General features: G+C 39.9%; 1 protein-coding gene and 1 pseudogene across 2 annotated transcripts in view; one reads left to right on the plus strand and one right to left on the minus strand.

The window, feature by feature from the left end:
• Positions 1 to 22,246, minus strand: part of ABCD3 (ATP binding cassette subfamily D member 3) — a 74,428-nt gene extending 52,182 nt beyond the window's left edge. Inside the window, exons 1-2 of the mRNA XM_084873418.1 lie at positions 22,015 to 22,246; positions 5,282 to 5,318 (exon numbers count right to left, since the gene is read on the minus strand). Of these exons, the coding sequence (XP_084729544.1) occupies positions 5,282 to 5,318; positions 22,015 to 22,118 (141 nt within the window). The 5' untranslated portion in view covers positions 22,119 to 22,246. The remainder of the gene's footprint in view (positions 1 to 5,281; positions 5,319 to 22,014) is intronic.
• Positions 22,047 to 25,598, plus strand: part of LOC311617167 (protein BRICK1-like) — a 40,735-nt pseudogene continuing 37,183 nt past the window's right edge. The window contains exon 1 of the transcript XR_014797035.1: positions 22,047 to 22,097. The product of XR_014797035.1 is annotated as a protein BRICK1-like (transcript). The remainder of the gene's footprint in view (positions 22,098 to 25,598) is intronic.

Raw genomic sequence — 25,598 nt, forward strand, 5'->3', positions numbered from 1 at the left:
ATTTATAATTGACTTTCCCAGTATTTTTTTAAAAATACAAAAACCACGTTGATGCTATAAATTTAACATGTAAATTATAGAAAAAGCACACAAGCCATTAGATAAAGACCAATTAAGAAGTTGAAGTAACAATGTAATCAGAAAAAAAATGTACCCAATATTCAGGAGGCAACAAGGGCGATGAGAAGTTCCTATTTGTATCAATCACTTGGAAAGGAAAGATGAACTAAAACTGATTTAAAAAGATAGATGTTTGAAATAGCAAATAAAATAAAAGGCCACACAGTGTTGACAAGTGTGTAAGCATTTCTGTATGTTGCTTGGGAAAGTGTAAACCAATTTATAAAAGTGTAAACAGATTATAAAGCACTTAGCAATTATTATGTAGCACCTATCGAATGTAAAATGTACACGGACTATAAAATGTCAAACAACCCGTCAAATTTACTTGTAGCGACTTATCCTACAAATATTCCTGCACATATGCCTAAACACATAAATAAAAAACAATGTTTATAATGCTGTAAAATAAAAAACCCACATGTACATCAATGAGATATTACAAACATTTTGATAAATTTATGCAATAAAAATCTACACAATTATAAAAATGGAAGCAGCTCATATTCAGAGAGCAGAATACTATAGAGCAGTTAAATTAATCTATAGCCATCAACAGAGATCTAAAAATGTACTGGGAAAAAGGTAGAATAATTCATGTAATGATTCAATTTATAAAATGTTTCAAAATGCAAAATAATTTTACCTGTATTGTTTATGGAGCTATAATATCTATACCTCAAAAGTATAAAAATACTAGAGGACCAGTGCACAAAATTCGTGCATGGGGTGGGGGGTGTCTCTCAGCCCAGCCTGCTCCCTCTCCAATCTGGGACCCCTCAAGGGATGTTAAACTGGGCAGTTGGACATCTCTCGCACAATCCAGGACTGCTGGCTCCCAACTGCTTGTCTGCCTGCCTTCCTGATTGCCCCTAACGGCTTCTGCCTGCCAGCCTGATCACCCCCTAACCACTCCCATGCCAGCCTGATTGATGTCTAACTGCTCCCCTGCCAGCCTGTTTGCCCCTAACTTCCCTCCTCTGCCGGCCTTGGCCACCTTTAACTGCCCTCCCCTACAGGGTTGATCGCCTCCAACTGCCCTCCCTTGCAAACCTGGTCCCTCTCAACTGCCCTCCCTTGCAGGCCTGGTGCCTCCCAACTGCCCTCCCATACTGGCCATCTTGTGGTGGCCATCTTATGTCCACATGGGGGCAGGATCTTTAATCACATGGGGGCAGCCATCTTGTGTGTTAGAGTGATGGTCAACCTGCATATTACTTTTTTATTAGATAGGATGCATGGGAATGCTAAATACAGCACACTGTTTACTTGTTTTGAATTTTACAGCACGTAAATTACAACAAAATTAAATTTAAAAGTATTTTAAAATCAAGTCACTTATCTCTATATACTACTTTCAAACTAAATTCAATCTTTTTCTCCTTTTTAAATCTTATGCCTTATGAAAATTGTTTCAATCCACCCTATCCTACCAGATTATAACAAATTTCAATGAAAAAAAAATCCCTTTTTAATTGCTTTCCCTCATAAGTAACATATTCACTAAAAAAATTTAGAAAATTCTGAGTAGCAAATATAAGGGGCTTAGACCTACCATTTAGAGATATCAACTTAATATTTAGCATATATACCAGATTTCATTTTTTGTGTGTGTGTGTGTGTGTGTGTGTGTATAATGTGCATGTGTGTGCACACCATCAATAAGTTTTAAAAGTGTGGTATCCATGTGCACAATAATTTAATGTAACCTGAATTTATCTTGCTCACACAGTATGATCAGCAAATAAGTATTTGATAAAAATATTGTACAAAAAAAAAGAAAATTTTAAAACAAGTGAATGAATTTAGCTGTACTAACTAGTTTTGATGATGTCCTAGAACTTGCAGATATAATATGCAGATAATAGATATAAATAACTAAGGTTTGATATAAATCAACCATGGTTTGATTACTCAGATATAACTCAGATATGAGAGATTATTAAGATGGAGATATACCAGACCACTAGAGATAAATACATCTTGTCCCATTTTTTCAAAGCCTGTGGAAAAGATTATAGAAATTAAAGAAGAACAATTTTGATGTCAATCTCCAGGATATTCAGAGAATAGATATTAATATGGAGGTTTTAGAAATACTTAAGAAACTCTAAGTTTACTAGGAATAAGTCATGTTAAACTCTTCTAATTTTCTTCTTTTTGAGGATATTATACTACTATTTAGCTAACACATACAATGTAAACTCCATAAGGATAGGGACCTACTTTTATAATTGCTATACACCCAGAGCCAAGAACAATGTTAGGCATATATAAGAGTCAATATTTGTTGAAAGATTAATAAATTAATCAAGGAATTTGGTGTTTCTTACAAAATTATTGTGGACTTGATGGAGAGATAAAAAACAGATTTTGCTACATTTAAATAAAGTTACAGCTGAATAAAACTTAACTATAAAAAAAATTAAGAGATGTCACAGAGTAATCTCATTAGTCCTTACCTAGTCAATTCTATCAGCAATTTTGACGATGAAAGAGAAGGCCAATTAAATTTACAGATAATACCTGCTATCTAATAGACTAGATATTAGAATTATATTCATAATTATACTAATAGATAGACATATTATATAGAGAATAGCCTAAGTGATCTTTACGACAGTACAACCGGAATTACCGGAATGATGCACATTGAGCAGGCTGGCAGGCAAGTGGTTAGGAATGAGCAGACAGGCAGCTGAGCAGTTAGGAGAGAGCGGTCCCAAATTGGGAGAGGTATGTCCCCAGATTGCAAGAGGGCACAGGCCAGGCTGAAGGACCCCTCACCCTGCCCTGTGCATGAATTTAGTGCACCGAGCCTCCAATAATATATATAACAGTACATAGTGTAATATGTATAATAGTATAGATATTATATATAATATTATAAACCAAATAAGCTGACATTTACAGGAAAAAATAATATTTATTTCAAATAAATTAACTGAGTTACCATATGACCCAGCAATTCTACTCCTAGGTATATACCCAAGAGAAATGAAAACATATGTTCACACAAAAATTTGCATATAAATGTTCATGGTAGCATTACTAATCATTGCCCCAAAATAGAAACAATCTAAATTCCCCTCAACTTCTAAAATGTGGTATGTCTACACAATGGAACTATTCATCAATAAAAAGGAATGAAGTACTGATACATGCAACAACAACACAGATGAAATTTAAAAACATCATGCTAAGTGAAAGAAGCCAGTCACAAATAGCCACATTTTTATGAAATGTCCAAAATGGGCAAATCAGTAAAAACAATAAATTAGTGGCTGTCAGGGCCAAGGAGGAGAGGATAATGAGGAGTGACTCCTAATGAGTACAGGATTTCTTTTTGGGGAGATGAAAATTTTCTGGTGATGATCTCACAACTAAAACTACTGAACAGTACACTTACATATAATAGATGAATTTTATGGCATATAAATCAAATATCAATAAAGCTGTTATTAAAAAAAATGATTATATCAACTGACAAATACAGACATTGAGAATCTGTCAAATGGCCAGTTCATGAGAATGATACCTGAAGGTTATAATAAACTTGTAAATTTTGCCCACTGAGTATGATTTTTGGCTGTGAGTTTGTCATATATGGCCTTTATTACATTGAGATATGTTCTCTCTATTCCCACTTTACTGAGAGTTTTTATCAGAAATGGATGCTGAATTTACCAAATGCATTTTTCTGCAACTATTGCTATGATCATGTGATTTTTATATTCATTTTGTTTATGTGGTATATTTGTTGTTCTGTGGTTATTGTACCAACCTTAATCACTGGAATAAATCTCATTTAATCATGGTGTATGATTTTTTTTTTTTTAATGTATTGCTAGAGGTAGTTCCCTAATATTTTGTTGGGGACGTTAGCATCTATGTTCATGAGGAATACTGACCTATAACTTACTTTCTTTGTAGTGTCTTTATCTGGTTTTGGAATTAGGATAATACTAGACTCATAAAATGAGCATGTGATTCTTCCCTCCTCTGTTTTATGGAATAGTTTGAGAAGGATAGGTGTTAGTTCTTCTTTTAGTGTTTGGTAAAATTCACCTGTGAAGCCATGCAGTCCAGAATTTTTATTGGTTAGTTTTTGTTTGTTTGTTTGTTTGTTTGTTTGTTTTTATTACTGCTTCAATTTCACTAGTTGTAATCTGTCTAATCAGATTCTCTGATTCTTACTGATTTAGTTTTGGAAGATTGTTTGTTTCCAAGAATTTAACCAGTTCTTCCAGATTGTCCAATTTGTTAGCATATAGTTTGTTCATAACATTTTCTTACAATCCTTTGTATTTCTTCGGTGTCAGTTGTTACTTCTCTTTTTTCATTTCTGATTTTATTTACTTGGGTCCTCTATTTTTCTTGATGAGTCAAGTTAAATATCTATCAATCTTGTTTATCTTTTCAAAGAACCAGTTCTTGGTTTCACTGATCTTTTGGATTTGTTTTTAAGAACTCTTATTTCATTATTTCTGCTCTTATCTTTATTATTTACTTCCTTCTACTCACTTTCCACTATATGCAGAGAGCAGTTATGGTTAAAGAAGTAAAAGCAATTTTTGGCTGACGTTTAGCAATACATATCAAAAGATATAATAGTGCTGATATATTCCATACTAGTCGGACCAGGTCTGGTCACTACATTCTATACTAAGTACAATGTCTAGAGAAACTAATGAGTATAGGTTCAGAAGAGTGAATATACAATTGAAAAAAGATCAGAAACACTTGAAAAAAATGAGGGTTTCTTAGCATGGGAGAAAAAAAGACTCAAATGATATAACTATCTTCAAACAGTATGAGAGCCTATCAGAGAAAACAGAGTAGACTTGTCCTATGTTGCTGCAAAAGACAGAGTAGTCCATCACTAAGTGCCTAGAGGGGGAGATTTTTCTCATGATGGGCTAGAACCAATACAGTTATGTTTGCCTCCTAGGTACATTCCAACAAATGAACAGATTCAAGTAAATACCAGAAGTCTATCAAGGAGTCCTATTTCAGGAAGAATTCCTATAATATTAGCAGATTGGAGGTGATATTTAACTTCGCCAATTCTAAAATGCTATGATTTTTATCTTAATTCAAAATTATATAACAAATAAGTAAATGTATAAAATTACAAAGAGTTGATGATTTAATATTTTACCTCATTTTTCTGTAATGGTGGTTTTCCATTTTTCTTACTGCAGAGAAAAAAAGAGAAAGCGCTTTATTTGCAAACTGTTCCCATCATAAAATTTGTTTTAAGATATCAAAAGAATGTACTAAATTCTCCAGATGTCTGTTCTTTCACAATATCGTAGATAGAATATATTAAGCGTAATAGTACAGCTGCATCTTATTAAGTACTAGAGGTCCGATGCACAAAATTTGTGCATTTGGGGGGGCAGGGAGTAGCACACAGGGATCCCTCAGCCCAGCCTGCACCCTCTCCAATCAGGGACACCTCAAGGGATGTCTGACTGCCTCTCGTAACCGCGGACTGCTGGCTCTTAATCACTCGCCTGCCTGCCTTGCCTGATCACCCCTAACCCCTCTGACTGTCTGCCTAATAGTCCCTAACCACCTTTGCCTGCATGATTGCCCCTAATCACCTCTACCTGCATGCCTGCCTACCCCTAACTGCTTCCCTACTGGCTTGATCATACCTATTTGCTCTCCTGCTAGGCTGATTACCCCTAACCATCTTGTCCAGCACCGGGAGCCAGGATTCCCTCCTCCGACCAACCACAGGCACCCGAGACCCGTTTCCCTCCCTCTGGCTGGCTGCAGACACCCAGGACCCAGGCCAGCTTAGCCCAGGCCAGCTGTGGCTGCAAGGATACGTGGGCAGGCGGCTCTGCCCAGGCCACAGGTGCCCAGGACCACGGGGCAGATGTCTTGTCTTTCTCCTAGGCCACAGCTGCTGGCACCTGAGACCATGGGGAGGGCGGCTTGTACCTCTCCCAGCTGCTGATACCCGAGACCACGGGGTGTGCAGCGTGTCCCTCTCCCAAGCCACAGGCGCAGGTGCAGCCGCTGACACCCGGTTCCACAGGACACGCGGCTTGTCCCTCTCCCAGGCTATAGCCTGGCTGATTCCTATTCCCCCCTTTCTCTCTCTCTCTCTCTCTCTCTCTCTCTCTCTCTCTCTCTCACTCACTCATATGTGCCTGGTTGGTCCCCATTCCTCTCAGTGTTGAGTGTCTGAGCCATTATGGCATGTGACGACCATTTGCATATTAGCTCTTTATTATATAGGACTAGTGGCCTGTTGCACGAATGAAGATTCGTGCACGAATGGGCTTTTGTTCCCCTGGCTGCCGGCACCACCTTCGCTCTGGCCTTCGCTCTGGCCGGTGCAGCCTTTCAGCTCCGACCCGGAGCCACCTTTCTGCCTTCCAATGCTGCCCAGAGGCCCATTAGCATGTTCGGTCAATTAGCATGTTACACTTTTATTAGGTAGATCATTTACTGAAAGTGTTTAATAAATGTTAGCTGCTATTATCAGATAATATATGCTGGTAAGTTTACACACATACACATATACAGTTATTTTCCAAATTCTCCCATAGAGAGGTGAAGTCTATTTTTCCATCCTTGAATCAAGACTTAGCCATGTAAACTGCTTTGGCTATGGGACATTAGCAAGTTGATGCAAGCAAGGCCAGAAAATGTCTGTGCATTTGTGGGTGATCAGGCAAGTAGGGGAGGGCAGTTGGGAGGCACCAGGCCTGCAAGGGAGGGCAGTTGAGAGGGACCAAGCCTGCAGGGGAGGGCAATTAGGGATAACCAGGCCGGCAGAGGAGGGAAGTTGGGGGCAAACGGGCTGGCAGGGGAGCAGTTAGACATCAATCAGGCTGGCATGGGAGTGGTTAGGGGGATTGGAGAGGGTGCAGGCTGGGCTGAGGGTCAACCCCCCCCTCATACCCCCATGCAGGAATTTCATGCACCGGGCCTCTAGTATGTATGTGTGTGTGTGTGTGTGTGTGTGTGTATATGTATATATATATATATATATATATATATATATATATATATATATATATATATTCATGCATAATCAGTTAATTATGAGCCTTTTTAAGGCTTTCTAAAATCTACTAATTCTTTAAATGTTTTCCACAGATGTTCTCAATTTTGAAGATACTAGCTATATAAACATATAGAAATCTAGGATAAATTAGAGCAGTATACTAGAATTACACTTAATTGGTTATATTGTTTTCACTTGAAATGTTATGCTAAAGACTGGAGAGAATTTAATTCTAGAAACATGATCTACTGGTAGGCAGATTCAAGTCTAACAAAAATTCAGTATTTTCCTTTTCTTGATTTTTATCCTATGAAACTAAAAAGGCTCTACAACAAATAGGCATATCTTCTACCTCTGTGTATTCCTTTTGCCTAATGAAAAAAGATCAATTTATGAGCTAAGTAGATTAAAATAAAGGTATTCAACATGTTCAAAATATATGCATAGTAATGGTAAGATATCCATAATATCTATAACAATTACTGAATATCAGTTGTCTTGTTATATTTCATGGTATAACCAAATGAAAGTATTTTAAAATCTAATTTTGGGACCATTTATATATCCAGTCTATATCGATAGCAATGCTATGTTCAGTGAGGAGCTGACAATCTATTTTCTTCTGATTCAGTAAATCAGCAAACTTTCCAAAATAGAATGGCACTCCCTGAATCAATCCTTTTCACTAATTGCACAGCAGCCCTGCCTGAGCAGAGGCAAGGAAAAGAGAATCGCTGTACCAAGACAAGATATTTGGCAAACACATTACAAAGAAGTTAAAGACAAGACCAGTAACAAACTATTTATAAAACATACAGGAGAGTTTTATCCAAGAAATGGAAGCTTATGTTAACATTTTTTTAAAATATCAATTTAACTCATCATATTAACAGTCTAAAAAAGAAAGAACATACGATCATATCAACAGATACATAAAAGATCTTTGATAAAAATCCAATACCCATTCATCATAAAAACTCTCATCAAATTAGGAATAAAAAGGAACTTCCTGCTGAAACAGGTTTGGCTTAGTGCACAGAGTGTCAGTCTGTGGACTGAAAGGTCCCAGATTCAATTCCGGTCAAGGGCATGTACATTGGTTGCGGGCACATCCCCAGTGGGGGGTGTGCAGGAGGCAGCTGGTCGATGTTTCTCTCTCATCAATGTTTTTGGCTCTATCCCTCTCCCCTCTTCTCTGTAAAAAAATCAATAAAATATATATATTTTTTTAAAAAAGGAACTTCCTCAATCTGATAAAGGACATCAACAAAAACCTATAACTATCATATTAATGAAAGACTGAGACAGTAACATCTGGAATATGACAAAGATGCTGACTCTCAACACTTATATTCAATATTGATATTGGAGGACACATACACTACAGTAAGGTAAGTAAGAGAAATAAAAAGCATATGGAGTAGAAAGGAAGAAGCAAAACTATCTTTTTCCCCCAGTCATCTAAGGATATGTTTATTGATTTTAGAAAGGGAGGAGAGGAAGGAGTGAAGAAGAGAGGGAAGGGAGAAACATTATTGCAAACTTTATAAATGTCTATATAGAAAATCCTAAGGAATATACAGAAAAGCTGAGTTCAATCAGGTTCCAGGATACAACATCTATATGTAAATATCAACTGCATTTCTACAAAGAACAATTAGTAGTTGAAATTTTAAACTTACCCTTTCCAAAAAATCAAAAATAGTATTTAGGGATAAATTTGGAGGGGGGAAAAAGATCTGCAAGATCTACATGCTGAAAACCTAAATAGATTGGTGATAAATTAAAGATTAGACAGAGAAATATCATGCTCATGGATCAGAAGACTCGATATTGTTAAGATGTCAATTCTCCTCAAATTTATTTAGAAAATAAAATAAGTATTTACACCCTAGCTGGTTTGGCTTCAGTGGAGAGCGTTGACTTGTGGACTAAAGAATCCCGGGTTCAATTCCGGTCAAGGGCACATGACCAGGCTGTGTGCTCAATCCCCAGTAGGAGGCATGCAGGAGGCAGCCAATCAATGATTCTCTCTCATCATTGTTGTTTCTCTCTCTCCCTCTACTTTCTCTCTGAAATCAGAGAACCAAAAAAAAATTTACTTCATTATGTTTGCAATCAGGCTGGCAGGCAGAAGCAGTTAGGGGCAATCAGGAAGGCAGGCAAGTGGTTAGGAACCAGCAGTTCTAGATTGTGAGAGGAATGTCTGACTGCTGGTTATCCCCAAGACTGGAGGGGGTGCAGGCCAGGCTGAGGGACAACCCCACCCCCACCCTCACCCCCCCCCCCCGTGCACAAATTTTGTGCACTGAGCCAATAGTAAAGAATAAAAGAATACAAACAAAGGTAATAATTTTTTTTAAAAGTAGACACTCAACAGAAATAAAGCAAAAATATAAGTTGGAATTTTGAAAAAAATTAATACATTTTACAAACTCATAGCAAAACTGATCAAAATTTAAAAAAAAAGGAGAGGTCAATATTATAAATTGATCTACAGATTAGTAGCTATCCTCATCAAAACCTCTACATGTTGATTCTAAAATTTATAAAGTAATACCAATTCAAATGTTGATAACTGAGGTACTTTTTATATTTTATGAGTCACTGTGTTAAAATAGGGTTCCTCCAATGCATTTATAAAGTAGTGAGTGTTAGGTCTGATCAAATAATTGAATTGATACCCTCATCCCTGGATACTGACCTTTAGGCCACTTCACAATGGACATTTGACTTACTTAGACCACATTCCACATTCCACCACATCCCCTCTGTGAATCTGGACCTGCACAGAGAATTCCCCACCCAGAAAAAGCCCGCCTAGAGTCCTTTAAAACCCTCTTGACTGCCCGTCTTTGGGGGCTGGTGCCGTTTGGGGGCTCAGCCCATCTGGTTTTCCAGAAGACCTAATAAATTCATAATTCTTTACCCCCTTTAGCTTCGTGTGTTCCTCCTTCGGTGACCCTAACAGTGAGCATTAAATATTTATTTAATTAGAGTAAATCAATAGGATTATGATGATACTTAAAAAGAACTCATTGGTCACCGCCAGAGGATTACAGAAAACTAATTTATTACTTTAAAAACTGGTAAAGAAGCCAATGTCTACCCTGCCTTTCCTAACTAAACTGTACCAATGAGTAACCAAATAGTAGATGAAGAAAAGTTTATTTTTATATAAGCATTTCATCTTATAAATGAGTAAATAACAGAATTTTAAATCTCATTCTGTAATCCCTAATAAATTCATTGATCTAGGCATTAAACATCAATGGCTACTAAACTCATGAAAAATAAATAACCAGACACTGATATACCTTCTGATGGAGGTTAGATCACATCAACACGTAGGAAACATTCTTATCCAAAAACAAACAAAAAATCGCAACTTGGTCAAGTTTTTAGATCCAACTTCCAATTTATAGGAAATACAGAGAATGAACAAAAATTATACAAGTAGCATAACCCAGATTATTTAATCTGTAGCAGTAAAAAACCTGGTTGCTTCAATAAAATGTAAAAAGTGGAAAGGAGAGATGACATTGGACAATGAAGATTGAGACTCCAAACAAACAAAAAAATAGGCACAACTAAATTACAGTGTTTTAAGAATGCACATTTGGGTGATAAAATTATAAAACACTACTAAAATGCAATTACTATAGAAGTCAGGATAGCAGTAACTAGTTAGGGGAAAGAAAAGGGGCTAAGATTGGGAAGTGGTATGTGGAAAGCTTTTAAGGTAAATGACAAAGATTTATTTCTTGACCTGAGGAGTATTTACAAGGGTATTTGTTTTGTTGGTTGTTTAAAAAGTTATTAAATTATTTGTTTTATGCAGTTTCCTGTATTTGTGGTATAATATACAATAAAAAGGTCTAAAAATCTTAAGAGTATTATACCATGATATATATTTTAATATTAATTTACAATAGTAAAATTTTAACAGTTTACTTCATTTTGAATTTAATATAAGACTTTTTAAACCCCTGAATAATTCCTTTTTTAATATATTTTATTGATTTTTTACAGAAAGGAAGGGAGAGGGACAGAGAGTTACATATATCAATGAGAGAGAAACGTCAATCGGCTGCCTCCTGCACACTCCCCACTGGGATGTGCACACAACCCAGGTATATGCCCTTGGCCAGAATCAAACCTGGGACCCTTCAGTCCGCAGGGCGATGCTCCATCCACTGAGCCAAACCGGTTAGGGCTCTGAATAATTCTTGATTGTTCTTTTGAATGTAAGTCCATCGGATAAAAATGTTTTATTCTGACTTTTACCTCCCACAATGGCTATTTCAAACTTAAAAGTCTTAGAATCAGGTGCCATTTTTACCTGATTCCTTACTGGTAAAATGAAAATAATAAAATAACTATCTCAAAAAACTGTTGGGAGGAATAAATGTTAACTATTTAGAACAATGCTTAACATATAGTAAATACTCAATAAATGGTTAATAGTATTGTCTTCAGCTTCCTGTCCTTGCAGTCTCTTCTTCTCAAATCTTAACGCCAGTAATTCCATGACTTTGCTCATGCTGTTTTTCCTATCTAGGGATGCCTTTTACCCCTTAGCAACACTATTTATTGAAGAGACTGTCTTTACTCTATTGTATGCCCTTGTCTCCATTGTCAAATATTTTTTAAGTATAATGGCTTGTTGAATTCTAGGTTCTCTATTCTGATACCTTGATCTATATGTCTGTTCAAGTGCACATAGGTAGATGAATGGATTAAAAACTGTGGTACATTTACATCAAGGAAGACTATGCAGCAGTATAAAAGAAGGCTCTCTAACCCTTTGAGAAATCATGGAGGGATCTGGAGAGTATTATACTAAGCAAGTGGTCGGCAAACTCATTAGTCAACAAAGCCAAATATCAACAGTACAACGATTGAAATTTCTTTTGAAAGCCAAATTTTTAAACTTAAACTTCTAACTCCACTTCTTCAAAATAGACTCATCCAGGCCATGGTATTTTGTGGAAGAGCCACACTCAAGGGGCCAAAGAGCTGCATATGGCTCTCGAGCCGCAGTTTGCAGACCACTGTACTAAGCAAAATAAGCCAGTTGGAGAAAGACAAGTATCATATGATCTCACTTTTATGTGGAATCGAATGAATAAATAAACTGATGAGCAAAATAGGCCCAGCGACATTGTCATAGTTCAGAGGGAAAGGAGGTTGGGGGTGGAAGGAGTGAAGGGTTAGGAAGAGATTAACCAAAGAACTTACGTGCATACATGCATAGTCCATGGGCAAACCAACAGTGTAGGGAAGGCCTGGGGAGGGAGTGGGAGCAGAGTGGAGGGGGTCAACAGTGGGGAAAAGGGGGACATGTGTAATACTTTCAACACTAAAGATAAATTTTTATAAAAATTTTAGTCTTTCTCACTAAAGTAACATAACCTTATAGGACCATATTTTTTTCCTTCTGAGGAAATAGCATGTCATGCTGCTTACTTCATAGGTTAGTGAAAATATACAAATGTTTTAAACAGTGACATATAGACACAACATACTGATTAAATGACTAAATTATTATTTACCAAAGACACTGCCTCATTCCACATAGCATATTTATTTTCAACGGCAACAGATAACTTCTTAAGCATAGAGTAAATCAAACAATCTATGTTTATGGGTAGTATTGTGCTACCATTACAGTAATATCTGAGATTGCTGTATCTATTCAGTTATCAAAATAACTAGTTAAGCTTTGATTACCTTTATTTTCAATATTATAGTTTATTAATTTAGTTGCATTAATTCAAGACTGCTAATCTAACAAGAGATAACAAATGCATGTTTCAAAAAAACAACTTTAAGCATACTCACTATAGTTTACCTAATAAGGCTTCAAGTCATCTCAATAAAAATAATCCCATTAAAGCACAAAAATCAGTTATCCAAAGCATCTTATCCTATATTATGGAAGGCTATGTTCTTGACAGAAATGCCTGAAATCAAAGTGATTTCCTTTTAAAAAAAAAAAAAAATCATATAATGAAAGCCATGTTCTTAAACAAAGAAAGGCCCGATGCCTAATTTTTTTGTAGAAATGACTACAAATACCAATGCCACTTTTAAACAACTCTAATGTTTCATAAAATTAATTTTAAAAAAATAGAGAAATACAGTACCCAGTTTATGTTAAACTTAATTTGGTATATATAATTCTAAAGAAAATTACAAAGAGCCTGTCTTCCTTCTTCATAATTCCAGCTTATACTTTATTGAAACAACTTATATTTTATTCATCAGATCATGGATTAGTTTTATGCTAATCTGAGAAAAAAATTACAACTTACTTATCTAAATTGATAGCATGGCATAGGTACTTAGAAGAAAATGATAAATTCTAGGAGCAAAAATGAACTCATCAAAGTCATGTCTGATCAAACTCATTCTCTTCTCTGAAGGTAATCATGAAAATCTGTAAACTTAGTTTATTATGCTACAAAGCACTTGATGATTGACCAATAGGGATTCTCCACCTTTTCCGGGTAAAAGAAATCAATGCCACATTCAGCCCTAGGGTTTCATCTTCACAGTTTGGTAATCTAGGAGTAAAAAAGGCCCTTCCTTCCCTATTGACTCTATCAGAAATATCCCAAAGGAGGATTCTGACTGGCCCAATATAGATCAGGGAAGAGGGAAGTGTCCCTCAGCCCAGCATGCACCCTCTCCAATCTGGAATCCCTCACAATCCAGGACTGCTGACTCCCAACTGCTCACCTGCCTGCCTTCCTAATTGCCCCTAACCACTTCTGCCTGCCAGCCTGATTACCCCCTAACCACTCCCCTGCCAGCCTGTTTGCCCCCAACTTCCCTCCTCTGCTGGCCGGGTCACCTCTAACTGCCCTCCCCTGCAGGCCTGGTCCCTCCTAACTTCCCTCCCCTGCTGGCTATCTTGTGCTGGCCATCTTGTGTCCACATGGGGGCAATATCTTTGACCACATGGGAGCAGCTATTTTGATCTTGTGTGTTGGAGTGATGGTCAATCTACATATTACTTTTTTACTAGATATAGGATAGAGGCCTGGTACATGGGTGGGGGCCAGCTGATTTGCCCGGAAAGGTGTCCCGGATCAGGGTGGGGGTTTCTTGGGGCATGGGGCGGCCTGGGCGAGGGACCTGTGGTGGTTTGCAGGCCGGCCTCTAGCCTGCTCTCTCCAGCTCTGCGGCTGCCGCCATTTTTCTTGGGATTTTTTTTCTATCACTGAAACTTTGTAGCCTTGAGCAGAGGCCTGGGCCTGCCAGGGTATGCAGAAAGCTTGGCTTCTTCTGTTGCCGGGGAAACCCAAAGCTACTTCCTGCTCTCTCCATGGCCACAGCCATCTTGGCCGGGTTAATTTGCATAATTGCTCCTGATTGGCTGGTGGGCATGGTTTGTGGGTGTAGCAGAGTGTTGGTTAATTTGCATATTACTCTTTTATTAGATAGGATGCCTTGCCTATGGTCAGAGTGTTAGGTCATTAGCAAAATATAATGTGTGAAAAGGTGTAAGGTAGTTGTTAAAGCTGAGAAACAATATAATACCCATAGAGTATCAATTAATGGACAAGTTACAGTGGTGTAAAAACTCTGTTCTATACTTAATTTATTGGGAAAAGAGAGAAGGAATAGTACTAATTAAGTGTGTCAGATTTTTTTTTTAAGTGAGAGGAAGGAAGTGATGTGCCCAAAGAGAAGTGTAAATACCTGCATCTAAGTTTAAAAGTAAATGAATAAATAAATAAATTGAAGAGAGTAAAGGAAGGGAAAGCAATTGTGTAAGCTAAATATGATTGAAGAATATTATTTGTCATAAAAATGAATGTAACTTCCCCTATTCTAACAAAAGCTTAGGATCTACAAAGCAGGTTCCACTCTGTGGGTCAGACTCACTCAGAATAAAGAAAGAGTATCATATTCAGGAAGCAGCAACTGAAAAAATAGAGGTCTGAAACCATGTCACATAAAAGTAACTTAAATACTACCCAGTTATAAGAGTAAATGATTCTGTCAATTCAAAAGGCTTCTGTGGAGAGATGTTCCTGGGCACATTTGGTAGTGAGAAGTGCTAAGGAGAAAAGTAAAGCCAGGCAGGTGGAAGAGGATGCTATTTTAAACTGAGTGGCAATGGAAGGTCTCACTGTGAGAAGTCTAATAAAAGATTGAAAACAGGGAGGGAGTAAGCAGTGTGGATATCTAGGCAAAGAGTATTCCAGGCAGGGGAACAGCAAGTACAAAAGCCCCAAAATAAAATGCCTGGCCAATGATGCTAATGTGTCCAAAACTGAGAAGTGTGATTAATTAAACAATCCTACTTCCCCCATCATACACAGCGACACAGTTTGAGAAGTCTGCATCTGGATCATACTTGCCATTAGCTGGTTTCTGACAAATCCTTTAAGGCCTGCTTCACCTAAGGCTGCTTAAGCATCTCCTTTTTATTCTGAGGACCCAAATGGGGCCAGGGACTGCCCCTGAAAGACCTATTCAGTTCATCCTAAGGGCCTCATGCAGCTACAGCCCCTTACTGGACTTATGCTTACATTTGCAAAACATTCAGTGGGCCTGTAAAACTGAGAAAGGTGAAACCAGCCCCTTCCAGAGCTTGATTTGAAAGGAGATCTCAGGATGAAAGTATTCAGGAAAGTTGTAGTGAGGTTAGTGGGGAGAAAAGTACAAGGGGCAAAAATTAGAGATAAGAAAACATCTAATGAGTATAGAAAAGGCCCAGCAACAGGCCACAAGGCTGAGGCTTAGAGAAAAATAGTGAACAAATTTCCAACAGTGGGAATGTCTAAAGAGCTTGTAAATAAAAGAAAAATCTCCATTTTAAGCTGTTCATTATGGCGATAAAATCCCTGCCACTGTTCCCAAATTTTCAATAAAATTCTACTACAAATATCTGCTTTGTGGCTGATGCTATAAAGGAATGAAGGCAGATTTCAAAAAGATAGGCTCAAGAGATAAGAGGTAAATGGAGCAGAAGTGAAGTAGGCATGTCTAAGAGAAACACAAGCTCCCTGAAACACCTCTGAGATATTTGAAGGAGGAGACTGTGTTCCCATCATCTATAGAATGGAGCTCTGAAAAGGATGAAGAATCACCCCATAAGCTGGTGGACTTTGCTGCACCTTGATAACTGACACCCAGTCAAGCAATTTATATATATATAGCTAAGTGTACATCCAACCAGTAGTTATGATGTGCACTAACCATCAGGAGGCAGACACTTAATGCAGGAGCTACCATGACTCACACTAACCATTTAAAAATAAACGGCATCACAGACCTGGCGCCGACAAACCAACACTCAGCTTCCCCCAAAGTGGGACACAGGCCCCATCACCACCCCAGAGCAATATCCCACCAAATGGCAGTCAACACTGCCAAGACCTCATAGTGCAAAATGTGGCCCACAACCCAGTTCAGCCCAGAAACTGTTGCTGTGGGCTGGATAATGACATCACATAGCAACACCAGGCCTCCTCTCCCTATCGACTAGCCTCCTTGGAGTTTCTTCAGCCCAGGACACAACTTGCTTTATAGCCAGGTCAAACATTTTACAATTTAACCAAATGGTTGTGAAGCGTTTTCCCATGCCTCATCTCATTTGATCCTCACAGAAGTCCTGGAGTAAGTAGATAGGAGACTCCGTAGAATCCTATTTTCTTTTCACTAACCATAAAACGAAGATTTAGAAAGTTTAGAAACTTTATTCAACTGAAAAGAAGAAAGAAATGGTGGAACTTGAAAATGACTGCAGGTTTTCTCAATGCACAGAATACAGTCAAACACTGCTCCAGATAAATATTTTTCTCTTTGTCCTCCCTGCATGATCTACAATAATAATCTGCTTCTTGTTGATATTTACTGATGTGTTGCTGACAATTACCTAAAAGAGAAGTTGGGGTACTTCACTGGGCTGGAAAAAGTTTAGCTAAATCAGAAAGCAAGTCTAATTAAGCAAGTTTATTCTACATATATAAAAGGCTAAGTTGACTTGCACATGTGTGATACATATAAAGTTCTCACTGGTGCCAATTGCACACGTGTTTCCATATGTCATTGTTGATCGTGAATTTGGTTGACCTATTATAAAGGACAAATAGCAATATTAAAATATTTCTTCTAATTAATTTCGTTTCAATGTGCACGAATCCATGCACCGGGTCACTAGTTAACAAATAAAACAAGAAACGTAGCTAAATTCATGCTTCAGAAGGTTAACAAGGGGGTGATCATCACTTAAATTATCAAGAGTTGTTAAATAATACTTCATGGAAGGGGTGGCCCTGAGGATAAGAGTTGAAGAGCAAAGGATACAGAGAGAGATATTCCAGGTATGGCTAACATGGCGCATAAAGCTACAAAGCCAGGAATGAGTCTGGCCTGTTTGGAGAACATTGCAGAAACTGGCCTATTTGGAACAGATACTGCCCATTGGCAGGCAGTGGCAGATAAGATTAGCCAGGTAAGATGAGATCAGATGGAGGAAGACACTGAAATCCAGGACAAGAAATCTGAACTTTGATGAGCATTCGTAAGAAGGAAAAGAACTGCTTTGTTCTTTTTGTTTGTTTGGTTTGTTTTTGAAGATTGTAAAAATACTTTGGCAATGTAGACTGGTCCCTGCCTTCTAAAATTAGCCCACTGTTTTCCCACTAACCAGATCATATTACACTACCCTAGGTACACAACTCTTAATCACTTCTGTGAAGATAATGTCTCTACTCCTGTTTGTACTGGCCTCAGGGCTCCAACTGCCTGTCAATTACCTTCACAAGGTCTTCACCTATCCTACATTATTGGTCCAGTCTATAAACACTTATTGCCTATCCCATAACATGTGCAAACAAAGAATTTAAATATTACTCAATCCATGCCCTCAAGAAACTCAGAGTGTGATATAGGGAGAAGCCAATAAAATGAACTAATACAGCCCTAGCCGGTTTGACTTAATGGATAGAGTGTTAGCCTGTGGATTGAAAGGTCCCAGGTTCAATTCCAGTCAAGGGCACATGCCCAGGTTGTGGGCCTGATCCCCAGTAGGGGCATGCAGAAGGCAGCCAATCAATGATTTTCTATCATCATTTATAATTCTCTCTCTCTCTCTCTCTCTCTCTCTCTCTCTCTCTCTCTCTCTCTCCCTCCCTCCCTCCCTCCCTCCATCCCTCCCTCCCTCCCTCTCCCTCTTCCTGTCCCTCTCCCTCTCCCTTCCTCTCTGAAATCAATAAAAATATTTCTTTAAATGAACTAATACAATACAGAGTGGTAACTACTGGAGTAGAGGAATGCTTGAAGTATCCTGAGAGCTGAGGACAGTAACATCAGTTTGGAGATCAGGAAAAGATAGAAAACACCTAAGAGAAAGTGTTGACTGAACTGAGTCTTAAAGGAAAAGAAACGTCAAAGGGTGGGGAGGAGACCTGGAGATAACAGTGATCACTATCACACTGCGAAGGCTGGGCAGAAAGAGTCGCACTCAGAGATTTTCAATCCCATTTGGGTATATGATAGAAGTCATCAAGTACCACACCATGAACACCATTCTCTCATGCTAAGAACTTTGTATTTTAGCATAGCAAAGTTTCAATAAAAATTTTTTAAAAAATCACTTTGTGTTTCTTAAAAAATAGGACATGGATCGAAAGGGCACCACAAAACTTTTTTTCTTCCTAACATAACATACAACAAAAATCTGATGTAGGCTGCTATAACATTCAATTTATTTCCTGCATTCCTATCTCCAAACTAGGCAGAGCACACATCCTTCAGAAATAAAACCTCCCCTAACTTCCCAAACACATTAATCCTTCCTTTCTCAGAATTCTAGGGAATATCTGTCTGCAGTGCACTGTGTCAGCACCTTACATTTTTGCCTAATTTACATTTACGTTTCTTCTCCCAAGCAAGTATATAAGCTCCCTGAGAAAAAAAAGTCATATCTTTTTTTTAATGTTTGTGTAACACACACACACACACACACACACACACACACACCCCTACCTTTCTTTGTCCCTTAGCACCTAGCAGAGTAAGGTAACATTCTAAAACAAATAATGTCTGCCAAAACCGGTTTGACTCAGTGGATAGAGCGAGGGCCTGTGGACTGGAAGGTCCCAGGTTCGATTCTGGTCAAGAGCATGTACCTTGGTTGCAGGCACATCCTCAGTGGGGGTGGTGCAGGAGGCAGCTGATCCATGTTTCTCTCTCATCGTGGATGTTTCTAACTTTCTATCCCTCTCCCTTCCTCTCTGTAAAAAGTCAATAAAATATATTCATTTTTTTAAATAATAAATAAAACAGATAATGCCTTTGAACTGAATACATAGTCTCCTTTATCCATGTGAAAATATTCTACTATTCCCCATAAATGAGGAACAAAATAAGATGTATAATTAGGCAAAACTGAGAAAAAAAACTTAGTACAGTGACAGCATGGAATGTATACAAGGGAACTTTCTGGGAAGAATAAATTGTTCTAACTTATGATAGGTGTGTGCTACACTGTGGTGCCCATATATTTTATATATACCGTAAGTAAAAGTGCTCAAAGTCACTAGTCATCAAATGGATGCAAATTAAAATGACAATGAGGTTTTACCTCACTCCTGTCAAAATGGCTACCATCATAGAAAACAGTATGGAGTTTCATCAAATAATTAAATAGGAACTGCCATTTGACCCAGTGATCCCACTTCTAGGAATATAGCCTAAGAAACCAGAAACAGCAATCAGAAAGAATGTATGCACTCCTATGTTCATAACAGCAATTTACAATAGGTAAATACTGACAGCCCAAGTGCCCATCAGTAGATGGATAAAAAAGCTATGGTACATTTATACCATGGAATACTATGCAGCAGGGGAAAAAAGGTTCTCTTTCCCTTTGAGGCAGCATGGAGGGGACCTGTAAAGTATTACTACTTAGCCAAATAAGCCAGTCAGAGAAAGACAAGTATTGATCTCACTCAGATGAGACAAAATAAACTGATTAACAAAACAGATCCAGAACCAGGCTGGTGTTAAATCAGCAGTTGAGCGTCAACTTATTAACCAGGAGTTGTGGTTAGATTCCTGGTCAGGGCACATGCTGGGGTTGTTGACCTTTATTCCCAGTAGGGGGTGTGAAAGAGGCAGATGATTCTCTCTCATCATTGATGTTTCTATCTCTCCCTGTCCTTTCCCCTCGGAAATCAATAAAAATTAAAATAAAATAAAAAATAGATCCAGAGCCGAAACCGGTTTGGCACAGTGGATAGAGCATCCGCCTGCAGACTGAAAGGTTCGGGGTTTGATTCCGGTCAAGAGCATGTACCTTGGTTGTGGGCACCTCCCTGCATCTACTTTTCAAAAATGTAATGTGTGAAAATTTCTGTAATAAAAAGTCATATATAACTTAAATGGATTTAAAAAACTGCATTAACAAAACTAAAAAGTAACTCAGAACATTAATTAGTTGTTTTCTTAATATTTGAAATAATGTGATATTGTAAGTTTTAAAGTGGTTTAACTGGCTCTACGATTCTAAGAAATATCTTCTAAGGAAAACCTACTGTTGACTGCACAAACAAAAAAAAAAGCTGAGAAGCCACCGGTTCCTTAGGAACCAGATAGTAACATTAACTAGCCCTATTTACCAGATATACTCAAAAAAAGCCAGTACAATTTAGGGTTAGAATTTTTCTAATCTTCAAACCGTGATGCCAAAAGACAGCGGCTAAAAAGGCATTCATGCCCAAACCGGTTTGGCTCAGTGGTAGAGCGTCGGTCTGCGGACTGAAAGGTCCCAGGTTCAATTCCGGTCAAGGGCATGTACATTGGTTGCGGGCACATCCCTGATAGGGGGTGTGCAAGAGGCAGCTGGTTTATGTTTCTCTCTCATCGACGTTTCTAGCTCTCTATCCCTCTCTCCTCCTCTCTGTAAAAAATCAATACAATATATTTTTTAAAAATAAAATAAAATAAAAAAATAAAAAGGCATTCATGAGATTTTGGAAGTACAACATCTACAAACGACAGACTCAACACCATTCTTAATAGTTTTAAAATAATTCAGTAATTTAAACTTTAAGCGGTAATTATAGGCTCTTCCTTTGCATTCCCTTCTCACTAATCAGTTTCGGAAAGAAAAAAAGAATCTTGATCCTCACCTAAGACACACTTCCCACCTGCAGAGCCAAGGGAGGGAACCTTGCTTTGCCAGGGCAGGCGTTCCCTGGCCAGCTCCAAGGTTACACCACTTAGGAAGCAATTCTGCCCAGTGGTTCCCGATCGTTCCCAGACACCATTCTCGCAACTTTCAACAGCAACTACTAAGGAATCGTGCCCGACCTCGTCGGAGCGAACAGCCTCCACCAACCTGGCAAGTCCAATCCCACACACACACACACACACACACACACACACACACACACAATGTACAAAGCAAATCCACCGAGTGGCAGGAGATGAGATGGCAGAACCAGAACACGCCCAGAAAGTTGGTAACAGAGAGGAGGTAGTCTGGGCACAGGCACTCTGGTTCGCTAGCGGGCGCAGAGCACACACGCTCCCGGGGGCAGAGGGAGGGACCAGGCCGGCGGGGGCGCGGGGAGCCCGGAGAAAGGCCGCGGCTCCGCGGGCACGGCCGGACGCCCTGACATTGGAACCTGGCAGCGGCCGCCTCCGGCGCTCTCGCTCGCTCGCGCTCTCTCTCTCTCTCTCTCTCTCTCTCTCTCTTTCTCTCTCCCCCGCCCCCCCCCCCGCCTTGACCCCGCGGGGCAAAGGGACCGGTCCGCCTGCCACCGAGCGGGGCGGGACAGACGCGCGGGAGCGTCCGCTCGGTCCCGGGCAAGCGGCGCGGCCGCGGGCGTCCTTACCCTTGCAGGGCGCGGCGCCGCTTGTGGAGCAGGCAGAGCAGCAGAAACGCGGCCCCCGCCAGCGAGGAGTTCCGCGCCGTCAGGTACTTGCTGAAGGCCGCCATGGCTCCGCGGGGACGAGCAGCAGCCAGGCCGGGGGACGCGGCGGTGATTGCCTGAGTGCGGGCAGCGCGGGGGAGACTGGGAGGGGAGGAGCGCGGAGGGAGGGCGGGGCCACCCGCGCAGGACCGCCCCCTGGCGCGCGCCGCCGCCGCCGCCGCCGCCGCCGCCGCGCGCGGGAGCCCACCGCGGACTTCGGCACCGCGGGAGCGCGCGCAGGCGCGGCGGGGGCCGGAACCGGCCCGGGCGCTCTCTGCGCACGCGCGGACCCCCGCGGAGCGGCGGGGAACTCGGGGCGTGGAGAAACCTCCGAGCTTTCCGCGGTGCCTCCGGACTCCTCCGCTCCGAGTTCCAGCTCCACCCCTCCTCCCGCCTCCGCGCGCGCGCGCGTATACACACACGCCCAGGCTTTCACAAGAACTGGAAAAGCGAGCCGGGCCTGCGCCGGGGATTTCGTGGGATCTGCCACTCCACCCCCCCGGCGAGGGGCCGTCACCACCCTCTTAAAGGAGCCCTGGGAGAAGGGACTGGCCCCATCACAGAGCATTTACATTAAACGGAGGGCTCGGTCATCATGTACCCAAAACAACTGTCGGGAACTCCGAAATGTAAGGAGATGGGGAAAGAATGACTACAAATTCAAAACCTATTCCCAAGCCTGTGTTTTCCAAACCGTGGAGTGTAATTCCTAGGGGACCGTGAAATCAGTTTGGCAGATCGAGACCACTACTTCGTGTTTTAATGAAATGGGAAGGATCGAACAGGATATAAAAATATCAGAATGCACCACGGGTAAAGGAATTGTTTGAAATTTCTATTCCAGTCTCTTGTATCTGTGTGTCCCAAGTAGGAATATAAAGATGCATTTCTTTACGTGGATGGGTCTGATCAAACAAAAAGTTTGAGAAACACTTCTTTGCAAAGAGGCATTCAGAAATTACAACAATTGTGCATTGTGCTAAACTGGCCTTACTCCCAGGACCTGAAGAGCATTCCAGATTACAGCATTCTTCTCCTGCCTTGGCTCTAAAGATGCAGAGATCGTGATTCCCAGCGTTTAGACTGGCATGTGTACAGCCACGTGATGAGTTCCTCTCTTCAGTTGAGAAAACTGGAGGAAAGCAAGTGTGTCATTCAGAAAATGAGTACATAAAACCTTGCACATAATATGCACGCATATTAAAGTAGCCTGTGTGTTGAAGTAGCCCTCATTAAAATAGCCCACAAAACTCTGGTTTCAGTACAAGTGAGTAGTTGCCTAATACAAATGACAAGAATCACAAGGATATATCTAAGTGTATATCTGTGTGTGTATAGGGGTGTTCAAAGGCCAAATTTCAATGAAGTAGAGCTTCTACTAAATTCTTCATTTGCCATGAATATATTTTATTACCTCACTTAACAGTTGTGATTAGGTAAACCTGGCACAGTGAATACAGGGATGAACAGATTATAATCCCTATTTTGCAAAGGTGGTGAAGATGAAAAACATGGGGGAAATTATCAGTATGGTAAGTGCCACATTAAAGGTATCAGCAAGGCACAAAAGAGTAAATGCTTAGTTTTTCTAAATCTAGAGCCTTTGATTAAGGCTTGACACAGAAGATGATTTTGTAGCTGAATCTTAAAGACCAGAGAAGTGTTAGGTTTGGCCAAGCAATTGAATTGATATCCCTCACCCGGGAATTGGCTTTTCGGGTCACTTCACTATGGATATTCCCTTTGCTGAGACCACATTCACTTGTGGTGACCACATTCCATTATCTCCCCTTTGGTATGCATAAAGAACTCTCCACCCAGAAATAAAGCCTGCCAAAAGTCCTTTAAAAGCCACTGAGTCCTTGTCACTGGGTGCTGGAGCCATCCAGGATCAGCCACCTAGTGTGCAAATGATTGAAGAAATTTGTAATCCCTCACCTTTCTGACCTCATGCATTCCTCCTTCGGTGACTTAACAAGATGAAGTTGCTCAGAGGGACAAAAGGGAAAATTACTAGTTGAGTAATAAATTGTTTAGTATTGTTAAAGTATAAGGAACCTTGGAGAAAGTGACTGAATGAATCATTTTAGAGTTTGTAGCAGTGAAGGAATGACATGCAAGGTTAGTCCAAAATGTCTGGCCTGGCCTATGTGGCTCAGCAGTTGAGCATCAACCCACGAAACAGGTCACCGTTCGAATACTGGTCAGGGCACATGCATTGATGGTTCGATCCCCGTGTACAGGAAACAGCAGAGCAATGATTCTCTTTCATCTTTGATGTTTCTATCACTCTCTCCCACTCTCTCTTTCTCTTTCTGAAATCAATAAGAACATTTTTTAATGTAGTCTGTATAGATAATAGACTATATTTCAGAGGAACGATACATTTAGGCAGTAGACTGTAGTTCAGAGGAAAGATAAGGATTCACTGGGCAAGATATTCCAAAAGGTGCCCTTGATCAAGAAGCATGAGTAATTCTAAAAAAAATGAAATTAGGAAATATGAGCTCACATGATTTTAGCTGTTCATAAAGCCCATCAGATAAAGATTTCCAGAGCCAAGCCTGTAACCCAACAAAGTTAGGTATATTAACTTGCAGCAAAGGACACTACACAGCAGACGTGGTGTGTCTCCAAAAAAAGGAAGAAATGGGGGTCACTATAGTATTAGGGGAAGGGGAGAGTTTAAGTAGGATCTGAGTGAAACTGTACTTAAGAGACTCAGATCTGAATGACAAGCAGACTCGGGGTTCTTTTCCTTGGAAACATAAATTTAAGGTTAATGTAGAATATTGTGTCCTAGAGTCCTTATCTGAACCGATGCACTCACTCTAAACTGAGGCTGCTTCTCTAAGGGAACGTGATTTGGGTAGTTTAACATCTCCCAGGCAAGAAAGGAGTGCTCTGGTCACCCTAATATGAGTTCCAAACAACCAAGTTCTGATAGCCTACATTTTTAGAGAACAAGTTTTCTCAGCATTGTCCTTTGATAGTTACCAAAGCAATTTTTCTGGCCTTACCTGGTTTGGCTCAGTTGATAGAGCGTCAGCCTGTAGACTGAAGGGTCCCAGGTTCTCTGGTCAAGGGCATGTACCTTGGTTGTGGGCACATCCCCAGTAGGGGGTGTGCAGGAGGCAGCTGATCGATGTTTCTCTCCCATCGATGTTTCAAACTTTCTATCCCTCTCCCTTCCTCTCTGTAAAAAATCAATAAAATATATTTTTTTTAAAGCAAATTTTCTGGCTCACAGTTCATAATACTGAATAATTAAGAAAAATATTATTTTATCAGTAGATCTCCAGGAGCTCTGACTTTTATAGAGTTTGACCTATTAAGAATAGGGAGGAGAAGGTCATATGGAGTTAGGAACTCTAGAAAAACCTCGTAAGAGATGTTGTGTTAGCCAGCCTCCAACACTGTCCATGTGTAATCTCCCTCACATCAGAGCTGGTCTGTGTGACCAAAAGAGTAATATGTGTCTTCTGAGACAAGATCATAAAAGGCCT

The sequence above is a fragment of the Pipistrellus hanaki genome (assembly GCF_964339955.1).
Source record: "Pipistrellus hanaki genome assembly, chromosome: 2".
NCBI classification, from domain to species: Eukaryota; Metazoa; Chordata; class Mammalia; order Chiroptera; family Vespertilionidae; genus Pipistrellus; species Pipistrellus hanaki.